This window comes from Oncorhynchus mykiss, chromosome 22, assembly GCF_057628025.1.
Source record: "Oncorhynchus mykiss isolate SJ-2025 chromosome 22, ASM5762802v1, whole genome shotgun sequence".
Taxonomy (NCBI): Eukaryota; Metazoa; Chordata; class Actinopteri; order Salmoniformes; family Salmonidae; genus Oncorhynchus; species Oncorhynchus mykiss.
The window spans coordinates 13,057,646-13,085,381 of record NC_143043.1 but is presented as its reverse complement, the minus strand read 5'-3'; the positions used below and the strand labels follow the sequence as shown (position 1 = coordinate 13,085,381).

Below are 27,736 nucleotides of genomic sequence, written 5' to 3'. Positions count from 1 at the left end.
TATTTTGTAACTGGCCTACAAACAATACGCCATAATGTACATTTCTTTATTAATTAATACAAAATGGGTCAATAATGTATTCAAACCCTTTGGCAAGCTTAAAAAAGTTCAGAAGTAAGCATTTGCTTAACAAGTCACATAATAAGTTGCATGGACTCACTCTGTGTGCAATAATAGTGTTTTAACATGACTTTTTAATGACTACCTCATCTCTGTACCCCACAGATACAACTATCTGTAAGGTCCCTACAGCCGAGCAGTGAATTTCATACACAGATTCAACCACGAAGACCAGGGAGGTTTTCCAATGCCTCGCAAAGAAGGGCACCAAATGGTACATGGGTAAAAATGCAGACATTGAATATCCCTTTTAGCATGGTGAAGTTATTAATTCCACTTTGGGTGGTGTTTCAATACACCCAGTCACTACAAAAATGCATGTGCCTTTCCTAACTCCAGGGAGGAAGGAAACCGCTCAGGGATTTCACCATGAGGCCAATGGTGACTTTAAAACATTTACAGAGTTTAATGGTTGTGACAGGTGAAAATTGAGGATGAATAGACAACATTGTAGTTACTCCACAATACTAACCTAATTGACAGAGTGAAAAGAAGGAAGCCTGTAAAGAATAAAAAATATATAACTAGGCACCAAAGTAAAAATGTAGGAAAGCAATTACATTTTGTCCTGAATACAAAGTGTTATGTTTTGGGCAAATCCAATACAACACGTTACGTAGTACCACTCTCCATATTTTCAAGCATACCAGTGGCTGCATCATGTTATGGGTATGCTTGTAATCGTTAAGGACTGGGGAGTTTTTCAGAATAAAAAATAATTGGGGTGGAGCTAAGCACAGGCAAAATCCTAGAGGCAAACCTAGTTAAGTCTGCCTTCCACCAGACACTGGGAGATGAATTCACCTTTCAGCAGGACAATAACGTACAACACAAGGCCAAATCCACACTGAAGTTCCTTACCAAGAAGACAATGAGTGTTCCCGAGTGGCCGAGTTACAGTTTTGACTTAAGCCTATGGCAAGACCTGAAAATCAACAACCAATTCGACAGACCTTGAAGAATTTTGAAAATAAAAATGGACAATGTTGCACACTCCAGGTGTGGAAAGCTCTTAGACTTACCCAGAAATACTCACAGCTGTAATCCCTGCCAAACGTGCATACAAAAGTATTGACTCAGGGGTGTGAGTACCTATGTAAATGAGATACTTTTTAAAATTTGTAATACTTGTTTTTTTTATGTTTGTTTTCATTGTATCATTATGGGGCATTGTGTGTAGATGGGTGATAAAACAATTATATGTTATCCATTTGGAATTCAGGTAGCACAACGTGGAAAAAGTCAAGGAGTATGAATATACAATATGAAGGCAATATGAAGACATCTAGCAGAGATGCTAATATTGACAGACAAGAGAGAGAGACAGCACACAGCACACTAGATGTCAGTTCCATGACTAGTTTTGATTTACATTTAGTTGAGTTTTCAACTAACATGAATTCAATAAAAAATGTCACCATGTCATTGTTTTTGGTGAAATAATGACAAAATGCCCTAACGTTGATGACTTTCTGCAAATCCAATCAGTTTGATTCAACTTCATCACATTGATTTGTTGTGTTGAATTGACGTAGAAACAATGTTGATTCCACCAGTTATTCCCCAGTGCGAGACAGGTAGGCAGGCAGACATTCAGGCACATACACTTACACAGACATTCATTTAACATCTTTGAACTTTTTCAACAAAAGAGGGCTAAAAAATTATTTTAGGCATTTGCCTTACTTTCAGCAATCCATTGCCAGACAGCCAGGAACATAGACAAGGAGGGGAGAGATGCCATGATTCAGACTAATGTCTGCTCCCTGTGCAGCTACAATATAGCCTCCCTCTGGCTATCTTCTCTGATGACAGGCCTATAACAGCTGCCTTTCTCCTCTACTTCCGCCACAATCCCAGTGGTTCACCACACATCCAGTCCTGATGGCAAGTAAATCACCTGATGCTTTCTGCACATTGAGAACACAGTCCAATGCTCTTTCCTCTCATTAACTACCCACGACATAAAACACAGCCAGGAGACTGAAGTGTGACTGTGACAGAGGAACTGTTACACATACAGTTGAAGGAGGAAGTTTACATACACTTAGGTTGGAGTCATTAAAACTTGTTTTTCTACCACTCCACAAATTTCTTGTTAACAAACTATAGTTTTGGCAAGTCGGTTAGGACATCTACTTTGTGCATGACACAAGTAATTTTTCCAACAATTGTTTACAGACAAATTATTTCACTTATAATTCACTGTATCACAATTCCAGTGGGTCAGAAGTTTACATACACTAAGTTGACTGTGCCTTAAAACAGCTTGGAAAATTCCAGAAAATGATGTCATGGCTTTATAAGCTTTTGATAGGCTAATTGACATCATTTGAGTCAATCGGAGGTGTACCTGTGGATGTATTTCAAGGCCTACCTTCAAACTCAGTGCCTCTTTGCTTGACATCATGGGAAAATCAAAAGAAATCAGCCAAGACTTCAGAAAAAAATGGTAGACCTCCACAAGTCTGGTTCATCCTTGGGAGCAATTTCCAAATGCCTGAAGGTACTACGTTCATCTGTACAAACAATAGTATGCAAGTATAAACACCATGGGACCATGCAGCTGTCATACCGCTCAGGAAGGAGACGCGTTCTGTCTCCTAGAGATTAACGTACTTTGGTGCAAAAAGTGCAAATCAATCCCAGAACAACAGCAAAGGACCTTGTGAAGACGCTGGAGGAAACAGGCACAAAAGTATCTATATCCACAGTAAAACGAGTCCTATATCGACATAACCTGAAAGGCTGCTCAGCAAGGAAGAAGCCAATGCTCCAAACCGCCATAAAAAGCCAGACTATGGTTTGCATCTACACATGGGGACAAAGATCATACTTTTTGGAGAAATGTCCTCTGGTCTGATGAAACAAAAATAGAACTGTGTGGCCATAATGACCATCATTATATTTGGAGGAAAAAGGGGAGGCTTGCAAGCTGAAGAACACCATCCCAACCCTAAAGCACGGGGGTGGCAGCATCATGTTGTGGGGGTGCTTTGCTGCAGGAGGGACTGGTGCACTTCACAAAATAGATGGCATCATGAGGAAGTAAAATTATGTGGATATATTGAAGCAACATCTCAAGACATCAGTCAGGAAGTTAAAGCAAATGGGTCTTCCAAATGCACAACAACCCCAAGCATACTTCCAAAGTTGTGGCAAAATGGCTTAAGGACAACAAAGTCAAGGATTGGAGTTGCCATCACAAAGCCCTGACCTCAATCCTAAAACATTTGTGGGCAGAACTGAAAAAGAGAGAACGAGGAAGGAGGCTTACAAAACTGACTCAGTTACAGCAGCTCTGTCAGGAGGAATTGGTCAAAATTCACCCAACTTATTGTGGGAATTTTGTGAAAGGCTACCCGAAACGTTTGTTCCAAGTTAAACAATTTAAAGGCAATGCTACTGTAATAGTATAGCTTCCGTCCCTCTCCTTGCCCCTACCCGGGCCCGAACCAGGGACCCTCTGCACACATCGGGGCGGCAGTGTAGCCTAGTGGTTAGAGCGTTGGGCTAGTAACCAGAAGGTTTCAAGTTCAAATCCCTGAGCTGACAAGGTACAAATCTGTCGTTCTGCCCATGAACAGGCAGTTAACCCACTGTTCCTAGGCCGTCATTGAAAATAAGAATTTGTTCTTAACTGACTTGCCTGGTTAAATAAAGGTAAAATAAATAAATAAACATCAACAACTGACACCCACGAAGCATCGTTACCCATTGCTCCACAAAAGCTGCGGCCCTTGCAGAGCAAGGTGAACCACTACTTCAAGGTCTCAGAGCAAGTGACGTCACCGATTGAAATGCTATTTGCGCGCACCACTGCTAACTAGCTAGCCATTTCACATCCGTTACACTACCAAATACTAATTGAGTGTATGTAAACTTCTGACCCACTTGGAATGTGATGAAAGAAATGTGATGAAATAAATTATATTGAGAACACATACTGTAAGACATAACTGTTGAACTTCAGAACAAAGTATGTCTTGCTGACAGCATATTCCAGCACCTCACTCCTCTCTCGACTCAAGACACTTAAGGGGCTAGTGCTGAAAATCTTATTCACATCTGTTCAGCTCTTGAAAACCATGGTAGACATTTTACAGTAAATATAGTTTGCCACAGAAAATGAATCAAGAAAACCTTTCCATTTTCAACTTTAAATTAACAAACTCCATGGGGACAATATTTTACCCTGAATTGATGGTCATTGGGTCCCATGAAAACTTCTTCTGAGTTAAACAAATAATGAGTTTAATAAAAAATTGCCTAGGAATGATCATAGATCATCTCAATATTATGCTAATTCCTGGAAAGGTTACTCCCGGTTTGTCTTGAATCTGACAGAATAGGCTCTACCAAATTCAAGTGTAATGTGCTCCTCTGATTCCAGGCCGTGTCCAGAAATATTCCCTCCCTCCTAATCTCAGCACTCAGAACCAAATAAGCTCAGGCTGTCTCAAGAGACTACTCCCTCCAGTCCCTCCCTCTTTGAGGTTTGCAGATCTGAGGGAATCAAATAGGTGAAAGCAATATGGCAGAGGCTTTCCAGAGCAATGAAATTATTCTCTTGCTCCATAAGGTTGTGTGACAAATTGACAAGGCTTCCCCTTCCCCTATCGCTTCAGTAATTTGCTGAGCCTTCTGAGTTCTATCTTGGATACAGCTGCTCTGCCACCTCCTCTACGTTGATATTATAACCTAACATTTCAGGCATAGAAAGACTCTTGAGTGGATTTCCTGCTTCAGCTTTTCAGGGGAAAATGCTGTATCCCTGAAAACCGGATGTTAGCCTTTTCTGGCGAGTCTTCATCGGCTGCTGTTATTATAAAAGGAGAATCAAACTGTTATTCCTTTCATTTCTGAGGGCCCATCAATCAAAAGTCAAAGGGACCTGCCTAAGAGCATTTAAACAACGTTATTACATGTTTTCTGTTCAGATTTCCTATCACCTTTTGACAATGATAATGTTCCATGAACTCTATTCTTATTCTTCTAATAAAACGTTGCCTTTCAGACCCTGCTAAGTTTGGTGCCTTGAAGACAATAAAACAGCACTTTAACAGTCCTGCTTAGCAACCACTCCAGGGAGGGTATGGGGAGGGAAGAGCAAAACAGTTTTAAACAAACAAAGCTTTTCTTATCTGTTTCTTCTCATCTTTGCTCTAATTCTGATCTTGTTGTTTAAGTAACAAAAACATATCATTCATCATTCAAAAGATGGGAACAAGGGTGTAGTTTTCAGAGCCACAAATGCCTTTGATTGGATGGTTATGAGAGAGGACTGACAAAAGGGGGAGGAAAATTAGGGTTGCCAGCATTCTTCTCACTTAAAGCTGTAACTACCCAAAAAAGCACTCGTGCAGTCTGGGTTGGGTCTGCCTTGCTCGCTGCTTATTGGAAGTGTTCTCTGGCTACATGGTACAGTGATAACCTGGGCATTTCTCATCCCTTTTTTCCCACTTTGTGCACAAGTAGAGCCCATGTCTTTGTTGTAGACATGATGAGCTTTGTGCATTCAAGGATTTGCCTTTTTCTGGTTGTCTCTGTGGCTCAGGTTTTGTTTGTGAAATGCCAGGATGGAAACAGTGGTAAGTACATCCTTGTTAGTTTATTTTAACAATTAATTGCTGATTGGTATAACATTAAGAGTGTGGCTGTTGGTTCCAAGATGAGTTGAACTTTAAACATGAGCTTGTTGTATTAGGACTTGATTTTTTTTTCTGTTGTTGAATTTGAACATTTATCTGTGAAGAGCCTCGTTTGGTTCAAATTGTTGGATGTTAAGGTAGTTCTGGAGTGTGTTCTGCTAAATACAGATAACAATTAAACAATAAAACATAAAGCATGAATAATAATAATAGTGTATTACATTCGTAATGCACTTTTCATTATTCAGTGTTTTTGTTGTTGTTACCAAATAGAAAAAAAAAAAGGTTATTGAATTGGATCTGTTTTTGCCAAAGTAGATAGCAAGGACATGACCTTTATCTTTTTTTTTTTTTTTTTTTTTGGGGCGGGGGTCTTTTTTACGTTCTCATGAATAGCAGCTGAAGACACAGTGAAGGTATGGAACATGTAAGATACATGTCTGTAAAGGATGATTGGCACAGACCTTAGCTGGCAGGACCTCAAAAATGAATTCCAGTTTTGGACGAGAGTAACTATAGTGTGGATTATCTTAAAGTGGGAAATCAGCTCTCAATCATATACTGTACTGTCCTGTATGGACATACAGTATGTCAGTGATTGCCAGTGATGTTACATGTTAATCTAAGGTGCCAGAAGAAAGCCCTGAGAGAGAAAAGAAGTGCCAGAGGACTAACTTTATTCCTCATCTCTTGTTCATTAAGTGTTACCAGCAACCAGATTTTTTTTCTCTGCATTCTACATCTGCCTAGACTATTTCAACACCATGTGTCTCGGATGGAACATAGCTTGCATTCTAATGCAGAGTCATTGGAGCTCTCTATAGGTAGCCTACAGACTAGCGACCAAGCACTTAAAAACCCAGAGCTGAGTGTTTCTGTTGTAGTGACTTTATGTTTTTTTAAATGCCATGATGTCATGGAATATTGTTCAGTGTATGATGTCATGAGGGGAAAACCATAAAGCAGACTACTGAAAAGGATCTTTGTGGCCCTTGAGTGGCCCCTGTTTTCAGCTCAGTGAGCTGTCAAAACAATACGTTTGATTTGTAGCTTAAGCTCAATTGGAGTTTGTTTTCCAAGTACCCATAGACACTGTATTTGTTAGATTTTAAAAAAAGTAATTCACCCAAAACATGACATCGGTGTACCCTAGACAGGGAGCCCTCTTGTGGTGGAATGAACAGGAACTTTAAAATGCCTGTTTTACGTCTGTGCATGTATGAAGTCTAATGATGTTTAACATGTCGGCACATTTTGTGTTGAGCTAATTACCGTTATTACAATGATGTTGCTATAGAGCCATCTCTTCCATAGTATTTATTACTTTAGCTATTATAGGAATATATGGCCAACTGTGAAGCCTGACAAGATGGGAAAATAAATCCAATACTCTTGAAATACGCCATATTTAAGTAGGGCCCCTGACCTAATGCCTCTTCAAAATGGACAACTGGTGATGACTCCTCAGAGGAAAATTATCTTCCTCACATTTTATTCCATTTCAGAGCACTAGTCCCAGAGGGTCTATAGTTTTCCCCTCTGCTCTCTGTAGATGCAAGTGTTTCCATATTTGTCCATATGAAACAAGGCACTGAGAACCTGAACTCATGTTCCCACAGAACATTGACAAATTATGTCAGCCCAGGGAGAAGACCATCAAAAATGTATTCCTGTCAAAGCAGCAGAATGTTGACTCAAATTCTTGCAACTAAGTCAAAAAGGAGTCAACTGCTTTTGAGGGATGTTTTAGTGTATGGCTTCATTAAATTACTATGTTAAGTATAGAGAGTTGGTCAGTGTTGAATGGATTACAATCTAAGCCACTTTACATCATTATGAGCAGGAAGGCATAGCCATCCAATTTTCCAAGGTGTTTATGAGTCCTTAGAACGTCAGCAACAAATCCTGTATTTAGAACTTTGTCATTTCAAGAACCCATCAAACTCTGTTTGACACTCTGAATCAGAACCAGACTACAGATGCAGTATCTTAATTTGGTCATACTCACAGACTAGGCAAGGAGGGCATTAATCGGAGAGGCAACAAAGAGACCAAAGATAACCCTGAATGAGCTACAATGCTCCACAGCGGAGATTGGAGTATCTGTCCATAGGACCACTTTAAGCCATACACTCCACAGAGCTTGGCTTTACAGCAGAGTGGCCAGAAAAAAAGCTGTTGCTTAAAGAAAAAAGTAGGGGAAGACTCCCCAAACATATGGAAGAAGGTACTCTGGTCGGATGAGACTAAAATGTAGCTTTTTGGCCATCAAGGAAAACGCTATGTCTGGTGCAAACACAACACCTCTCATCACCCCGAGAACACCCTATCCCCGCAGTGAATCATGGTGGTGGCAGCATCATGCTGTGGGGATGTTTTTCATCGGCAGGGACTGGGAAACTGGTCAGAATTGAAGGAAGGATGGATGGTGCTAAATAAAGGGACATTTTTGAGGGAAACCTGTTTCAGTCTTCCACAGATTTGAGACTGGGACGGAGGTTCACCGTCCAGCAGGACAATGCCCCTAAGCATACTGTTAAAGCAACACTTGAGTGGTTTAAGGAGAACATGTAAATGTCTTGGAATGGCCTAGTCAAAGCCTAGACCTCAATCCAACTGAGAATATGTGGTATGACTTAAAGATTAAGGTACACCAGCGGAACCCATCCAACTTGAAGGAGCTGGAGCAGTTTTGCCTTGATGAATGGGCAAAAATCACAGTGGCTAGATGTGTCAGTCTTATAGAGACTTACCCCAAGAGACTTGCAGCTGTAATTACTGCAAAAGGTGGCTCTATGAAGTATTGACTTTGGGGTGGTGAATAGTTATTCACGCTCAAGTTGTCAGTTTTTTATTTATTTATTGTTTGTATCACAATAAAAAATATTTTGCATCTTCAAAGTGGTAGGCATGTTGTGTAAATCAAATAATACAAATGCCCCCAAAAATCTATTTTAATTCCAGGTTGTAAGGCAACAAAATAGGAAACATGCCAAGGGGATGAATACTTTCCCAAGCCACTGTAATTATAATCCACATAACATTTCACATTTCCTGTTTCTGCAGGATTATTTTCCTGCTGTGTGAAACTGACTTTAAATTGAGATCTGTGTATTGCAATTATATAAAGATTTTATGAAAAATAAAGTCTCTAATGTGGTGACAGCAATGAGCTGCTGAATATGTTGAGGTGTTACTGAGGAAACTCTAGACACACCCAATGATTCATTGTGCTCTTTTGCACATTTTAAAGGCTCTTTGTCAAAAGTGTAAATGTATTGTATAATATTCCAAGATTTGTTTTCAGTTTAGTAAGCATATAAGCATATATGATCTATAATATGCAGTGTGACTGGGTTTAATTTAGATTTTATATGGAGAAAATACCAACTTGAAGTTCGGTGTGGTTGAATGTTGATGATAGTGAATAATTGGAATATAACAGTAATATGTATCTGTTCTGGAAAAAAGACTGTAACCATGAAGAGGACGATTGTGGAGGGTATTAAAGTGTTTTTAAAATAAACTGGCTATATTTCTGAGGGAGAGACTTGGAAAGAATTTGGGAGAGTTCAAGATGAACCTTTGAAGGCTGGAAACATGTTTAGAGCAAATGTTTGAAATACACATGTTGAGTTTTACAGTTTTAGATGAATGCCATACTGTATGTGTATGCGCTTGTTGGAAGTTTGCTTCCTGAAGGGTCTCAAACTCTTGATAGTCTTGTGACAAACGAGTGGTGAAAACTTGGCACACACATGCAACACCATCGTTCCTCTGACAGGTAGATCTTTACTGGCACAATACAAGATGTCCTGTAAGTCTTTTTTTGAGTATATACTGTGCAAGGATCACTGTCCCAAGTAACCAAAAGCAGCAGGTCGTGCCCAGCAGTAGAGCTGTGAGAAGCCATTCAAGAATATGTTAGTGTGTGAACACTCCCCCTCCCAAAGGGCAGACTGATTCGCCTGCAAAACATTTTCAAAGATGGCCACTTAACACTGTACATCAAAGGGACTTCACTTTTCACATTAAACCATTTTAACCTTTGTGGAACCTTCTTTTCATTTACTTATAACTGTCTTTATACTAGATTTGTTCTTTTTTTGTGAACCTTTTGGTATTTATTTAGGACAAATGCCAAAGAGGCTGATAACTTTCTCTCTCTCTCTCTGCGGGTAATTTGCAACAGGCAAACAAAGCTGGTATTCTGAATCAAGAAACCTATACAGTATGAAGTAACTTTGACTCGCAAATCGGTTCCAGGTGTTATTGCCACATCAGTTACAATGCATCAAATGGACGGTTTTCTCAGCAAACACTAAATGTCCAAACTTGAATTCAACCAGGTCCACCAGACACGACACTGATTAGAACCATGTGCTGCATTTTTGCCATATGACTTGATTACATGCATCTTTTATTCCCCGTGTTGGACTAAAACAAATCCAGATTGTACTTTGTGGCTTACATCTCAACCAGAGTGCCAGATATCCTTGTTTTATCAACTGCCTGGCATGATAGCCCATGGCATTGAACCTGGGTGACTCAGCGGCACCACAGACTGACGGAGCAGATAGATTTTTAATGCAGCTCGTGCCCAAGAGGCCACTACTTATAAACCAAATGATGGCAGTCAGCAAACGGTGGAGTGGAGGGAGGATGATTTCCAGATGTTAAAATAGTTACTTTGGCAGTATTTGGAAAGTATTAAAACAAGCATTGGCTGAAAGGAGGGAGGCTGGGGAGGAAGTTATAGAGCTGATGTAAGATGTGGTGTGTCAGGGTATGGCTTGGGGCCTAGGTGATGTGGAAATTGTGGATATGTAGGTTCATTGCTTAAGGGCAGGAGCCCCCTCTCCTCTTTTCAGCTCCCAAGCCTCCACTGTTTTAAAGTGAGAAAACATCAATTTTGCACATGTTACGTCAGCTCTGAATGGCACTTCGTTCTCAATCGTCTCTGTGATCCATTCAACAACCTGTCCAGACAAGATGGTCTGTTAGCACCTGCTTCGTTCAAGAACACAAACTGGCTGGCAAATGGTGTGCGTCTGTCGTTTTGAGTTGCCTTTGCAGGTTTTGAATGTTTATACAGCTGGTTGTATTTTGTCAGAGGAGATCAGGAGGGGTGTCTGCCCTCTGGAGTTGATCCACTGGAGGTTGGCAGTCTTAAATATACTGTTCTCTTCCACTAAGCGTGTTCTCTATTTGTCCCCTGGTGACCATTTCAAAGCCTGCGTAATTGGTTTAAATCGTCCAATTTCATGATATGTCATGTCACATTATGGGAGGTTCTGCCATGCAGGTCCATTGCTTGAGACCCAGGTAATGAGTCAGCACTACATACCTGGGTTAAAACAGTATTTGTTTAGCTGTGCTTGGTTGAGCTTGCCTGGCATAATGAAACCAATAGAATAGTCCCAAAAGTGCCCATCTGGCACTCAGACAGAAGTCAAATATTTTAGACACTATTTGAACCCAGTTCTGCAGCACAACTAAACATATACTTTCCTGAATTGATCATTGCAATTATTAAACCTTGTTACTATACATTATACTCGTTAGATACTGATTGTATGATGTCAGAAGTGGTTTCCTATAGGTTCTTGTCTGTAGTGTGCCTTCTGTGGGCCACGTGCTGCCCGATGTTTGAGTACATGTGGCCTGCACAAACCTAAATTCTAGGCTTGATTCTGTGGTTAAGGTCTATGGTTGCTGCCTGCAAAGACTAGTAGGTGGCAATGGTCATGGTGGTCATGTTTAGGTTCCATGCTCTTGTTGTGTAGGAAACTTAATTGACAGCTGACTGGGGTTAGAGGTAGGTTCCTTCCATGTGCACGGTCCTCCTCTCGTGTGTCAACATGGAACAGTTTTAAATCGGTGGAGGCTGCTGAGGGGAGGAAGGCTCATAATAATGGCTTAAATGGCTCAGTCAGGTACATGACACAGTATATGACTAATGAATAAAGGAATGGAAGTCGAATGGAAGTCAGACAGACTGATATGTGTTAGCTCCCTTTAAACTCAGCTTGTCCCCCATGTTTGCTCAATATTTGAATATTCATTTTATTGGCCTTAACAACTCCATTCAACTATTTAAATCAGGTGCCAGTTGCTTGTCTGTTTTGCCTATGTAGGGCATGATCTAATTTTTTCACAGGTATAAGTTCATAGGTGAAAGTTTACTGGCACAAGTGAAAAGGGTTCCAATGTTGTCAGTTAGCATGGCAAATATATGACCCTTCCATGAGTAGTTTAGATTCTTCAATTACCTGAATGATTTTCACGGAAGCACTATTATGTTGGCTAATTTGCTAATGTGGACATCAAATGTAAACTCTGTTTGCATGACTTTGAGACCCAAAGAGCTATATAGACAGCATAATTAGGGTCGGGACGATACCAGTATCGCAATCAATTTCGTGGCAAGGAAGCAAAACATGAAGAGGATTTAACTAAATTCAGGAAAACAGCCCTAATGTTGGAAACAAAGATCATTATTTTGTCATCCAGGGTCACATTTATTCATTTCCCAAGCTATAGTGCACAACATTTTACATATAGCAGGTTTTTAAAGGACCAAAGAGTAAGGTCTGCTTCGTGTTTTCAATTTTGCCATGGCAAAACATATTGCGTTGCAGATTGCATGATTCTAGAGTTCCTGGTCAAATACCAGAACAGATTTGCCAAAGGGATGTTTCGGGTGATTTGGAACACATATGTTCAGAGAATTTCTTGGCCTTGACTCAAGCCAAGGATTCCAACTGTTCTATGTCTACTGTACTACTTCTGACTGCTAAGGTTCTGGTAGGTTGTCTGTCTGTTGTTAGGTGTCATAATGGTCCAACAGCAAGTGCAGAATACTTTACTTCTCTTCCAGTTCCAAGTATGACCGTTTCTGTAATGTCCCTCGCAATTACACTCATATGGTAGGAAAAGCAGATCCATTTCAGACTCAGCACAGAGTTAAGTACTGAGTGCTGTGACATGTAGGTTATATCAGATGTGGTGAACAATGGGATTTTAGATCCATTTCTGGCTCTCATTACTATACAATGGATCTGTTAGTTGATTAACTGTTACTGAATGACACTACTTCATACACATAATCATGAATGTACAAATGTACGATCTTAATTTGATCACTTATTGCTGAGATATAGGTCAAAATTAAGATCCTACATCTGTAATGATGCACGCATGCACATATGCACATGCACAAACACACACACACTCATACAAGGCATGAGAGATCATTATTTGGGGAGATGGTGTATCTGATATACATGTGTATCAGTTCTCTAAAGACTCAATAATAAGGGAATTTAGATTCTGCAAAACTACACAGCAATTTAAATGAAATAAACAGGATTCAACACCAGGAGTGTTAAAGGCGCTACATGTAGAATGTCTCACCCATGTGGAAGCTAGGTGAATTGCAACAACACTAAAGCTAAATATAAACAACTCTCCTCCGCCCCCCCCCCATCCCATTTCCCAGCAATACGGAGGAAAGGTTTGTGCTATCCGACATCCCAAGATTCCATCTAGCATGGACAATGGTGGAGATTATTTTACTTTCAGTTTCGTCCACCAACTTCAAACAGCCTTAAGAATTATATATTTGTTCTTGACAGTGGTGGGAAAAGTATCACATTTTCATACTTGAACAAAAGTAAAGATACCTTAATAGAGAATGACTAAAGTAAAAGTGAAAGTCACCCAGTGAAATACTACTTGAGTAAAAGTCTAAAAGTAGTTGGTTTTAAATATACTTAAGTATCAAATGTAAATGTAATTTCTAAAGTATACTTAAGTATCAAAAATAAAAGTATATATAATTTCAAATTCCTTATATTAAGCAAACCAGGCAGCACGATTTTCTTGTTTTTAAATTGACAGATAGTCAGGGGCACACTCCAACACTCAGACATAATTTACAAGTTAAGCATTTGTGTTAGTCCACCAGAACAGATGCAGTAGGGGGTGATCAGATGTGCGAATTTAACCAGTGTCCTGCCCTGCTAAGCATTCAAAATGTAAAGAGTACTTTTGGGTGTCAGGGAAAATGTATGGAGTAGAAAGTACATCATTTTCTTTGGGAATGTAGTGGAATAAAAGTAAAAGTTGTACAAAATATTAAAAGTTAAGTAAAGTATAGATACCACCCCAAACAATGACTTAAGTAGTACTTTAAAGTATTTTTACTGAAGCACTTTAAACCACTGGTTATTGACAATTCGATATTAGTCCTGTATTGACACTTTGCCTGTTTGATGGTCGTCGGAGGGCATTGCGGGATTTCTTATAAGCTTCCGGGTTAGAGTTTGCTCCTTGAAAGCGGCAGCTCTAGCCTTTAGCTAAGTGGGAATGCCTGTAATCCATGGCTTCTGGTTGGGGTATGTACGTACGGCCACTGTAGGGACGACGTCATCGATGCACTTATTGATGAAGCCAATGACTAATGTGGTGTGCTCCTCATTGCTTCGGGAAGAATATTCCAGTCTGTGCTTGCAAAACAGTTTTGTAGCTTAGCATCTGCTTCATCTGACCACTTTTTTATTGACCGACTCACTGGTGCTTTCTGCTTTAATTTTTTGCTTGTCAGGAGGAATCAGGAGGATAGAATTATGGTCAGAGCTTTGTACACATCTCTGTGTGTGGAGTAAAGTGGTGTATAGTTTTTGTCTCTCTGGTTGCACATTTAACATGCTGATAGAAATTTGGTAAAACAGTTTTCCCTGCATTAAAGTCCCCAGCCACTAGGAGCGCTGCCTCTGGATGAGCATTTTCCTGTTTGCTTATGGCCGAATATAGCACATTGAGTGTGGTCTTAGGGCCAGCATCGGTCTGTGATGGTAAGTAGACAGCTATGAAAAATACAGATGAAACCTCTCCACATTGGTTTCTCAACTAAAGATTTTGCGAGTATGCTGCGGTACTTAGAGGTAATTTGTGGCTTAGTACGGTACCCTGCGTCACCACTTCATTGCTCCAGACCAGCGCAAGGGGGAGTTAGAGCACTGATTATGCTTTTGGGGCCTACTGTGTCTCTAACTGACAATGTATGGGTGACATAAACCTAAATAGAAACTGATAATTGTGCACAGCTTCAGTATTATGTAGCTCACACCCGACCAGTCATGTTGTACACTGCCTGAGTGGCTAAACGGTGTAAGAGACTGCATAGCAGTGCAAGGTATGTTGCTCCAGATGCTAGTTCAATACCTGTGCTTTCCTCGACTGGGACACCCATGAGATGACTGTAGGATTTTGGTTTCCCTCCCTCTAAAAACAGAAATAAATAATTCTAAATAGTAATCTGGATTTATTTATTTACAAATTAGTAACAATGTCTCACCCCATATTCAAGAATGGAATTTTTCTCGCTCATTTCACGTTATTTGAAAACAAAATCACATCCAAAATATATATATTTTTAAACAAAGCAGTTATTATTATTATTAATTTAGAATTATATAAAAGCCCCTTGGATAGTCACACAGATATATTATTAACCCTGTTATTAGCAGGACAATATATATTGGTCATATTGGTCATGGCTCCCGAGTGGCGCACACTGGGAGGGCAGGGGTCACGGGATGGGCCGCAGAGTCGCGCACAGAAGACTCACCTAGCCCATGGGGAAGGGAGGAGGAGGAAGGGAGAGGGGGGATGGACACCCACCCTGCCACACTGGGTAGCACAGACCAACACTTTAAGGGGCATTGCACTAAGAATGGCGCTGACTAGGGAAACGTTCCCTCTGTTCTTATTGCCAATCTGCATGTTAAAACTAAAACAATGTAATTAAGGATGGCATCTTTATGCTTTCATTAATAAAATAATGATAAAAATACTCTTTCAAAATGCAAATGTTTATTTGGTTATGGATCCATAACGAATTACTATGTGATTAAAGTTCACTGAATTACAGAAATATCCTCCAATCCTCCAATCCTCTATATGTAATTATTGGAGGAGAGGCACGTCATATTTTTCAATATACTTTAGGCCTACCGTAGGTGACATGAGTCTCACTAGTGTTGAGTAATGCGCTGTTAAAAGTGGTGTAGGTCTTATTTATTTAAAAAGCTAATTGAAGTTAGAAGCATTACCCTACAACTATTTTAGCACCGTTTCACACTGCTCTGAGACAAGCATGGGGACTGGTCTTGATAAATCAATGATCATTGTTATTTTCACTGAATCTCAATTTGGGTAGGCGAGTCAGTTAAGAACAAATTCTTATTTACAAGGGCAGCCTACTCCTTCCTCCCCATTGGGGAATTGAACCCCAGTCTCCCTCATGACACAGGGATTCTTTAGCTAAATTGCCAAGTACTGTAGTCTACACCCGGCAGTCACGTTGTACAGTGCCATATCTTCCATTCCATCCTAATGGAAACCCAGAAGGTTTTTTGTATTTCTTGGAATCGATACACCAATCAGTCCCATATACTATGTTCTTACAAAAAAAGGTTTTAAATTCTCTAGTTCAGCAACAATTGAAAGATATCAAATTATTCTCAAAGATGCCCTCTGGTGGTCGAACTAGCACTAACTAGCATTAGTGGTACCATTGGTTAGCACTTAATAACGTGCCATAGAATTCTGCGGCCCCACGCAAGCTATGTTTCAGTACGCTGCAACTTTTAAAGGATGAACCACTGTAGGTAGATAGTGTGGTCTACAGCTTATCATGAGACACTCTACCTCAGGCAATCAAAACCTTGAGACTTCCTTAGATATTGTGCACCAGCTGTTGTTTACATACAGTATATGCATAGTCCCTTGTCTTACCAGACGCAGCTGTTCTATCCTGCTGATATAACCAGCCTGCTGTATGTTGATAATGTCATCGTTCAGCCACAACTCCATGAAGGATAAGATATTACCGTTTCTAATGTCCCATTGGTAGTTTAATCTTCCTCGTAGGCCGTCGATTTTATTTTCCAATAATTGCACGTTAGCTAGTAGAACGGAGGGCAGAGGTGGTTTATTCCATTGCCTACAAATTCTTTGAGCAAATGACGGGGATTTGGGCCTGTTTCCGGGAAAGCAGTATGTTGTTCATGTCGGGCTCGTCGAACTCGTTAAAGGAAAAAAAAGCTGTTCGCTGTTCTGATGTCCAGAAGTTATTTTTAGTCATAAGAGATGATAGCAGCAACATTATGTGCAAAATAAGTTACAAACAACGGAAAAAAACAAACACAAAAACACAATTGGTTAGGAGCATGGCGCCGTCTTCCCTCATCTTTGTATCTGTGCCATTATAGCATCCGTCACAGAAATGGCAGCGCCATTATGATTATCTACATTTTATAGAATTCAATTTTCTTCTTCACGATTGGCTGATCCCTCCTGATGGCCCAGTTGGAGATGACTCCAACAGGGTCACTGGGAGGGATCAGCCAATGAAGTTGGAAGCCCCACTGAGTTAACTACATTAAAATGGTGGAAGCCTTTTGGCCACTAGAGGCCTCTATTATTCTCTATTCGCTTGCCCCAGTATGCCATTGTTAGTTGTGCTCGAGGGGTAGATGACCACACTTTATAGTGATGCAAATATAAGTGAGGGAAGGTGCCGTTGTGAAACAGAAATTTGCATTTTAAATTATGATTTTGTATTGGCCCAAAAAGTTATTGTGAAACACTTTCATTCGACTATTACTGAAGATATATTATGGAGGTTTTCTGAAATTACAATGCTAAAATTATACATCTCCTTTAAAATCCACACTTTCTTAGTGTTTATATTGATCTAGGTGTTATGAAATGTACATTTTAGCTATGTTCATACTTGAAATCAACACTAAGCAGTGTTGTGCTCTTAACACTCATGTACTTTCTTACAGTGTTAATCCATATACCAATGACACTTTTCAGTGTTGTCAGGCGTAACTCTCAGGGTGTTGGGAAATTAACATTTATAGCATATATTGGGGGGATGTTGTTTTAACACTGTTTGTTGAAAACTGATCTTGCATAATTCACAGGGTGCCTTTTCTTTCTGAGTGAATTGTAGAGTTTCCACTCATGGTTGTATTTATTAGTGACAGAGACATGGTTATGGAATTCTTATGGCTTTCACCAAATGAGTACCTAGGCAAATGCTATCATTAAACTGTAACTTGATGATTTCTACATCAGGTATTACTTTGATTGGCTAAATTGTATGTATAACAGTGGTGTTAGTAAACTACTGGTTTACAGGCCACATCAGGCCTGCAAGTCACATTATGCTGCTGTGTAATTCCAACTGGAATCCACCCGGAGTTAGGATATCCAACAGTTAGAAGCACGCCCAATTTTTCAGTTTTTGCTTTGTTAAAAAAGTTTGAAATATCCAATAAATGTCGTTCCACTTCATGATTGTGTCCCACTTGTTGTTGATTCTTCACAAAAAAATGCAGTTTTATATCTTTATGTTTGAAGCCTGAAATGTGGCAAAGGGTCGCAAAGTTCAAGGGGGCCGAATACTTTCGCAAGGCACTGTATATATATATATATTGCCATGTCTTATGATGTGTTCAAATGCTATCTGGGGAGGGGGGGGGGGTACTTTTTTTGCACAATGTACGACAATGTTTTGTTAGTCACAAACCGATGTCCATTCATCTCCCGACAAGCAGACTACACAGTAAGCCAGACCAATGTGAATGTCTGACCATGGAAATGTCTGCAAGTTTCACTGTGAGTCATGGGTACTAGGAAACTAAATTGGATGATTTCACCAGAGTTGCTATGATTTGAAAGAGCCGGGCTGTTAACTGATACGTTTGGTTTGTTTAACAACTTTGAAAACCTCACAGGCTGTGTGTTGCCTTTTCTCAGGCAGAGATGTCATATTATAACTACTTTATATGACACATGATACATTAGATGTGACATTTAACCACATGACATAGACTTATTAACCCATACAACAGCCATTAAGAAAGATTGATGGCTGTTTTCAGCGATCAAACATCTGAAGCAGTCATTTACTGGCAAAAGAAAAGACTCAGTGAGTGAAGTATTATTGAGTGCAGCTTTTGGATGCTTGCTGTAAATGTGTGCAGTGGTCAAAGCGGTTCCACATGTGTTTTCTGTGGGGAACAATTGCTTGCAAAATTGCCTCATAATTGCCATCGTGAAAAGACAAAACTATTTACATTTTCCGTTCAAGCTTCGCTTAATAGGTCGTGGATGATCTCTAGTTAACACAGCATCTACACAACCGTACAGGGTTTCTGGCTCCAGTCAGACAAATCTTTATTCACCCACCCAGACTCAGTGAGGCCACTAAAGTAGTTGATATCTGATTTTAATGGTTTTATCTGACTGATGACGTGGTCATGCTGTCTTTTCCATCCCCAGTTATGTGTGTTGGCAGGTTATTAAGGTGTGTGTGTGTGTGTGTGTGTTTGGTTTTACTATCCTTGTGGGGACCAGAAGTCCTCACAAGGGTAGTAAAACAAGGAACATTCAGACATTCCGCTGGTTCCCACAAGGAAAAAGGCTATTTTAGGTTTAGGGGTTAGGTGTAGGGTTACAATTAGGGTTAGGGTATTAGGGTAAGGGTTAAGACATAGGGTTGAGTTTAGGGTTAGGAGATCAGGTTAGGGTTATGGTTGGGGTTAAGTTTAGGGTTAGGTTAAGGGTTAAGGTTTAGGGTAAGGGGTTATGGAAAATAGCATTTTAAATGGGAATCAATTGTTAAGTCCCCACAAAGATAGTAAAACAGATATGTGTGTGCGTGTGTGCATGTGTGTGTGTGTGGTTTTACTATTCTTGTGTGGACCAGAAGTCCTCACAAGGATAGTAAAACAAGGAAAATTCAGACATTTCGCTGGTTCCCACAAGGAAAAAGGCTATTTTAGGCTTAGGGGTTAGGTTTAGGGTTACATTTTGGTTAGAATTAGGGTTAGAGGTAGAAGTTAAGGTTAGGTTTAGGGTTGGGTTGGGTTTGGTTGGGGGGGAGCTGTGCTTGTGTCTGCATCCATGCGTGCATATGTGGTGGGATAGCTCTGTGTAGCACATGTTGTCCAGGGCAGATTCCTTCTCTCTCAGTCCAGTCTCCTCCCCACAGGCTGGGCTAGCTCCATCACAGGAAGTCCTGTCACAGCGGAATTTCCTCTGGAAGAGTTCCGTGCTTGCTCTCTGGGATGGGGCTATTCATATCCACAGTCGTTTATCCCCCTATAAATCCTTGGAGAGATAAAGGAAACGTTTATTTTGGGTCTATGCAGATATGTGTTAAGAGGATGTATTACTTAGATTCTATAATCTAGAGTTCAAGCATTCTGTTTGATTTAAGCATACCATTTGGAGCATGATATTATGGGCATACCAATCATGTTGTTTTGATTGCAACAATGTTAATGCTATTGTGAGTGGGTGAGTCAACCATTTTGGTGTATATACTGTACCTCAGCATCAATAGGATTTATTACTGGTTATCCATGGAATTAGGTCTATTTCTAAAAGGAGATATGGATGAACTCTCCCTTTAAAACTGAAGAACATACTTGTTTCCTAATGGGAAAAGGTCCACCCTACTCTGAATTCAGACCAGACATTTTAGAATTGCTGAAGCTCACACAGCTGCTGATGACATATTCAGAAAATATGCAATGGCTGCTGATAGAAGGGAGGGGCTGCAGCAAACAAAGTGGAGACAACTTGCCAAGAATGAATTCAAAGTTTGGCAGTAATACATTATATTGAGAGAGTGGTTCACTAAGTAAGTGGTGGAATATATTGATTGATTGAATGCAAACTTTACAGTTAAGAATAGTTTTTTACTTTTCATAAGAGGAGAGGAAAATAGACATTTCCTGGCCTCCATTGAGGCAGTTCTCTTTAAGTGAGTGTGTTTGGAATGTAACTTTCATGTCACTTCTTTTTACCTTACTTTCACTATCAAGAGGTCAGTAGAACATATAGTTTAAAATGTTCCACCCACAGCTCTCACTCCTAGAACTCCTAGAACTTAAAGCGAGTGTGTTTGTGACTTGATGTCAACATTTAAATTATGACTTGATTTGCTCTCAAAACATGCAATTCTATTAAGTCCGTGTTTTGTGTTTTATGTATATCTTGAGGCTGACTCTAGTCAACATTTTTGGGTCTCACTACTGGGAAGTGAGAACACGTACTGTATCTTTATGCTATGTGGGATACTGCAATTGCAGAATCCGTTAATTATATTGTTTTAATGCAAAAGAAATGTAAGCACCAATTGTGTGCTAGTATTTTAAAGAGAGCAATTTGGAGTCTACTCTGTATCTACAATAACATTATTTTGACTGCTCTAGATCTGTCACCACGTTTAACAGAGATATACTGTAGGACGCCGTAAACTTGAAGGGTTCCATTTACTAATAAAGTGAAAACCATACATTATGTCACTCTCCCACCCCAGGGTTTAATTTGACTGATGTCACCAGAGGCAAGGGGGGCTATCACTAGATTGTGAGTTGTTGTTCTTACAAACTGCCTTCTATCTCTTCTTCCTTCTTCCTCCCTGAGTTTTGGTCAGAATTCCTACACAACATATTCCCCAGTGTTAAATGAACACTGAAAGTGTGGACCCTTGTAGACACTGAACAGTGTTGAATTAACACACTGCTTACTGCAAACCTTCATTTGCATATTTCCTAAAGTGCTTACCCTTTCGAGTGAATTGTAGAGTGACTGAATTTGTTAGTGACAGACAAATGTTTTTTTCAGACATACATTTTCAGTCCTAAGTGAATATGTTATCATTAAAATGTTATTATAATTATGAAATGTAATGTACTGGACTGTTTGGATGACTCAACAGCTGGGTTGCAGACAATGGGTCACTTAGTTGGGTAGTTTTTTAATGCTGGGTTATTGAGATATGACCAAGCGGGTCAGCTCAAAAGACCGGAGGCTTGGCTTAGTAGGGGTGTCGATATCGGTAAATGTCATTCTGATTCATCTGTCAGTAGAATTGCTATCACATGTTATGGCCGAACACAGACAATTTAGTCGCTTTAATAAAGCTTACAGTAGTGTAGGAGTTCCTTAAATGCCTATGTAGATTCCAATTTGAAATCCCTCATCGGATAGTAACCACTTTGGTGCAATATTTAAATAATAATGGTAATTCAGTATTTTTGTATTAGAGTATGTAATTTGCAATAATATTCAAGGAAAATTTTACATTGGTGTGTACGAACCTAACATGATCAACAGTAATTACATTTACTCTCACGGGTGGCCAAAAATAACTAAAACCACACTCGTAATAAGCCACACCTCTTGAAAAATTTACCCACATTTGGGTAATCCAAACAACTCAACATGTCGGGTTATTCACGCAATCTGTCAAATTATGATGTCTTGCAAAATTATGTATGATTCCTATTGAAATCCAGCCAGAGAGTGGATGTACAAACTTGATCATTTTTAATCACCCGCAACCTGCATTCAGAAAGACTGCCAGCATTGAGAAGACTGAAATATGAGACTAGCTAAAGCATCTAAACTGGAACACCATTTCAGTAACGGATGCAATAAATCCAAGTAACATATTGGATCGGTTTAGAAAATGTATGTCATTTAGATTGGAGAAGCATAGATTAGTGAATCAGTCAATGTAAATCCCAAAACATAGATATTGAAACAAACAATTCTTAAAAATCAACCTGCAATAGAGCATGCTGTGACATTTGTTGTGGTTTTGGTTCAACTGTTGTTATCATCACCAACACTGGGGTTATTTTACACCAGTGAGTGTTAATTAAACACTTACAGAGGTAATTGTTATGTTTAGAGTGTAGGCCTTTAAGATACGGCCTTATGAAATAAGCATTGCATTGTGTTCAATAATAACATTTTAATGATAACATATTCACTCAGGATCTCACTTGGTGAAGTCCATAGGACTGAAAATGGATGAATGCAACAGCCATGTCTCTGTAACTAACAAATACAATTATTAGTAGTACCGCTGCATTTCACTCGAAAGGCAAGACACTAGGAAATAAAGCTTTACACCAAGCAGTGTGTTAATTTCACACAATTTCAGTGTTCATTTAATGAATGAATCGTTTTGATTTAACACTGTAGAATTTGCTGTGAACAAAAAGCATTCCCATTCATTCCTAGACTGTGCATGACTAAAGTGCATGACTGAAGTGCATGAACGTGAATGACTAAAGTATGCACATTTGCGGTGCAGTTGTGAGATGTAAATATTTAGAGCACATCTTTGCCTTGCCCTAGGTTGTTCTGAGCAACACACTGTAATGTAAGTCAGTGTCATTGCAAACCAGCTGCATCAACTCTGCTCAGCTTTCAGACCTATCAAACAAAGAGAGATGGAATGGAAAAGAGCGAGAGAAAGAGAGGGCGAGACCAAGATAATTAGCATTCGAAGGAAACACCAGGCAAGGATGTTTCCCTCGCTAGGGAGAGAATAGGGGTCAAACGAAAGGTGGTGGAAGTACACTATATGTTCAATAGCTCAGGGATGTTTCCCATGACATATATACAATGCCACATAAAACAGCTCGAAGTCTGTCCCTCCAAAAATAATGATTATGATCGAATAAGTGATTTCATCTTTTGACTGGAGTTTAGCTTATTCAAGGTTTAAGAAGTATAGCCAGATAGAGGTCCAGCTTGAGTACATTATCTGCAGTTGTAGTTCTTTGTTCCAGAGAAGGACAATTACGAATCCACACCGAAACTTAGACAGCTCTGTGAACAAATCAAGTCCTTTGAAAATGTTTTTTAAAAACTCTGATTTGTTGTCTGCTTTGTGGCATGCATAAAGAGGGTTTGAGGTCAGCTGGAGCTGCATTACCACTGTAAAAATCTATGATTGGTTTTATCCCAAGCATCAATTAGATGCTAATTACACAGTACTTACTATGTTCTTAGTTCAGGGAGGCCAATGATCTGAAAAACCCTATTGTAGAAGTAGGCCTAATCGAAGACAGGGGAGCAGTTTTCTTGGGGGATGAGTTGCAAGAGCTGCTGCTCTGTTATAAACACGCTGGTGATTGTTTACTTTTCCTATTGTCACTGATGTTTCTGGGTAGCATCTGAGCCATTTTGGTTGGTGTCAGTTGACATATTATATCCTAGGATGCGGGACATCAGTTCCCATGACTGACATGTTTTCTTAGCCATTCAGTGTTATTGTGTAATTTAGAATGATATCACCCTGAGCCTGATGACATGGTGCTGGTAGTGCATATTCATTATATATATATTTTTGTGTGTTTCTACTGTATATCAACTAAAGACATTGGGATGTTGCTAAATAATAATCCCTGGTAGCCATAATGACTTCCCAACTGACATTTAAAATAGGACAGATGACAAACTATATGCTGTAGAAAGAGACCGTTATAGGTGGAGTTGTTAGGGAAGGATCAAGTGAAGACAGGATTATCTTTCAATGATCAAATCATGTAGATTTATGCTTCAATCCCCCTCAGTTGTTCAAGTTCAGTGAGTTGTTTCAGTGAGTGTTGCAGTGAGTTGTTGCAGTGAGTTGTTTCAGTGAGTTGTTGCAGTGAGTTGTTGCAGTGAGTTGTTGCAGTGAGTTGTTTCAGTGAGTTGTTTCAGTGAGTTGTTTCAGTGAGTTGTTTCAGTGAATGTTTCTGTTAAGATCTTCATTTATATCAAACATTTACTCTCACTCCATTTTTTATGTAAAAAACATGTGCAACATCGCGGTAGACATCCCCTTACTGTTCCTCCTCTTCGCTGTAGAGCAGAGAGTTTATTCTCCCACATCTGGATATGCACTTAGTTGATATAAAACACCAGGATCCCGTGACCTTGTGTATTTGTTAAAGTGCCGGCTGGTAAACTGGAATGTTGTACGTCACCATGCAAAGTTTCCTTTGCATTGTGGGTTGTCCTCATTTGGCTGAAACTGAAACTGGGAGGAGCTACCCTCCAATAAGAAACATTCATTTAAATGTTCTGTTCCAAAACGTTTTTAAAAAAAGAATGAAAAGAAAGTCTATTACATGCCCTAATATATATGAACCTGGTGTGATGTATGGACTGGCTGGGTTCTCATGCATGCAAGATGGAAGGAAGAAATTGAGCTTGAAATCACTATCGAAGTAATGAGGAAGTTCATTCCAGCTGTGTCGTAGTCAATGAGGTGCATGTTATTGGTTTTTAAGGTGTACATTGTGTCTGTTGATTTGGTGCTTGCAGTCTTTGAGGCTCAATTGACACCAAATGAATTATTGTATCTGAGTTTGATTCAGAATGTCTGTTACAGGATAGCCTGTATGTAATCACAAAGAGAGAAAACGTGCCCAGCTACACTTAAAGAGTGTCAACATGTTCTGCTTGGTTTGATCTAGTGTACGAGTGGACCCACCTGAGAGGATGTGGAAACCACATGTTTTACTGCTAACCCGAACACTATAGAAATAACACATGGTGACAAATCAAACAGGTAGTCTACACCTGTGGAAACAAAATAACATCTTGTATCTGTATATGGTTCACACCAAAAATGTATGCAAATGATGATATGACAATGATATGACAAATTGTAAGATGTGCCAATTAAGACCACTTTGGAGTGAAATGGAAATTGATTACAGTAATAGACATGCAAAGTATAGCACAGCTGATTCAGGTTATGGAGTGTTTAATAAGGGCTTTTACATAGAGATGAATTATATGCTTTGATCTGGAATTCTTCTTCATGCCTGCTTTTATGTGCCAGGTGTGTTATAATACCATAAATGATATGTTATATGCTCAACATCATTGGCTTTGTGGTCAGAGGGCTGTAATTCATCTGAAAGGGAAAAAAGCAAACACACAAACCATACACGGTTACAGAGCTAGCCAAATGCCATCGTGAGGTAAACCACATGGCCAGATAAGGTTGAAGTCAAGTTGATGACTTGAACATTTGATTATTTTCAGCAACAGGCATATTGTTGTGCCTTGCTAGTAGAAGTGTGTACATATGTATTTATTACTATTCTCCCTTTTGAGCACTACTGGTTTGCAGTTGGAGGGTTTGCTGTACATTGGTCTAAACTCACTGTATTTTGCAGAAAGCTAGTAGTGCAAAAGAGAAAACCTATCTTGTTACTGTAGCTTCCAGTCATGTTTGATATGATTATGTGAAGGATTAATTACCATACTGATCTTATCCCACAACCTTCCCCAGGCGCCATTACTTTCTGTTCTGGCTTGCTAGGGCTGTATTTTTAATCCAGTGAAAGTATATGTTATAGCCGACTAAATACGTTTTCCACATATTATAGTTACTCGAGCCATCTTTGGTACACCACAGTATTACTGTAAATATTCTGCATCTACTTAAGAGGGACATCTCAGTGTGGCAAACCTGGGTTCAAATAGTATTTAAATCATTTCGAAGATTTGTAAGTCTTCGACCGTTTCCTTGAGCCTGCTTGGAGTGCCTGGAGGCAGGGTTTGCGCTTTTAGGACTATGCCATTTTTCCCAGGGAAAGCTCAATGAAGCAAAACACAAGTAATTGTTAGATTTCAATACTATTTAAACCCAGGCCTGCAGTGTAGATGGTACTTGACCACAGACGAGCTCTGTGGAACAAAGACAATTGAAAACTAGGAGTCAGTAGGAGGGGGATAGGAGTCATTTAGAATGACTGCATCCTCCCAGGCAAACATGGTTGGAACCACTCGAGGGTTTCATTTTTCTTTCAAGGAATCGGGCCATCGGGGAATCAGGCCATCGGGGACAGCTCCAGAAGAAAAAGAAGCACAGACATGTAATCAGCTACTTATTAATTTAACTCCTCATCCCCATCCCTACCCAAGCCTAACCTTGTTTGTGGAACGGAAGGGAGGGTGAAGTGCGTGTTCAAACCAGAAGCAACAGTGTTCTGTTGTGCCAACAAGGTTTCCCCATAATCCCCAGCTCTCATACCTCACAACTTTGGAATATGAAATAATGTTGTCTTTTTTTACACACACATTACTTCATAAAATGTTTTTTAACCTTCTGAAGGGAGGCAACTCCTCTGGACACCCCTAACAAAGGGCCAGGTATCATAGGGTTTATGTGCACTTTGAACAGACACTATGTAGTAACTCGTTGCTGACAAGACATTTCGGAGTCTTGAACACCAATTTCAACACTGAAAATGCAAAGGCAGTTGTTGGTTCCACTTTACACACGGTATATGTAATATAAGTGATAATCCCAGAGAAGCCGATGTTTGGAGGATATATAGGCCCGAGACAAAATCGAGGACCGACAAACCGTGCCAATATATCCTCCAAACACTGGCTTCGAGGGCATTATCACTTTTATACAACGGGTTACCAGCATATTCAAAATAATGATTGACATATTTTCATCAAAAAATGTATTTGTATGATTTTATTCATACTATTTCATCTTTCCACAAGATATAGACCCGACACAAATCTAGGGTTGCAACCCAAGCCAGCTAGTCTTTCATTCTTTTGGTTCGGTTGCCAGAGACGCTACACGTTCAGTATTTTTTGTTCTGTATCCAGTCGTTCGTTCTAAATGTTCTATTGCCATACTGGCTAGCAATGTTCTTATCCCTTGCTTGCTAGCAAGCCAACTACGGCTAACTTACAGACACGTCAAACACTACCGCCAGAATAACAGAAATGTAACTGCATTTGCATTTGTTTAAGCTGTTTTCTCGTGATATTTATTTGAATACATCCATAACAATGAGCTAATGATGCGATATTTCACCTGGCATAGAAAAGGGCTCTCTCATCAGGACACTGTTGTTCTGAGCTAGCCAACATCACAGCTAACACAATCACTTCAAACTGAACTGAAGCTGGAAAGACTGCAAACTAGCTGCATCTCATTTAGTTTGACTTGTTTTCTATTGCCGTTTCTTTGTATATATCCATAAAAATGATGCTGATTCATGATTTCGACTGGCTGAGAAAAGCTGCCTATCTGTCTCGTCCCGAGTCCC

General features: G+C 39.7%; 1 protein-coding gene across 1 annotated transcript in view; it reads left to right on the top strand.

The window, feature by feature from the left end:
- The first annotated feature begins 5,435 nt into the window (after positions 1–5,435).
- col5a2a (collagen, type V, alpha 2a) overlaps positions 5,436–27,736 on the top strand; it is a 59,896-nt gene continuing 37,595 nt past the window's right edge. Inside the window, exon 1 of the mRNA XM_021578900.3 lies at positions 5,436–5,711. Within this exon, the coding sequence (XP_021434575.1) occupies positions 5,621–5,711 (91 nt within the window). The 5' untranslated portion in view covers positions 5,436–5,620. The remainder of the gene's footprint in view (positions 5,712–27,736) is intronic.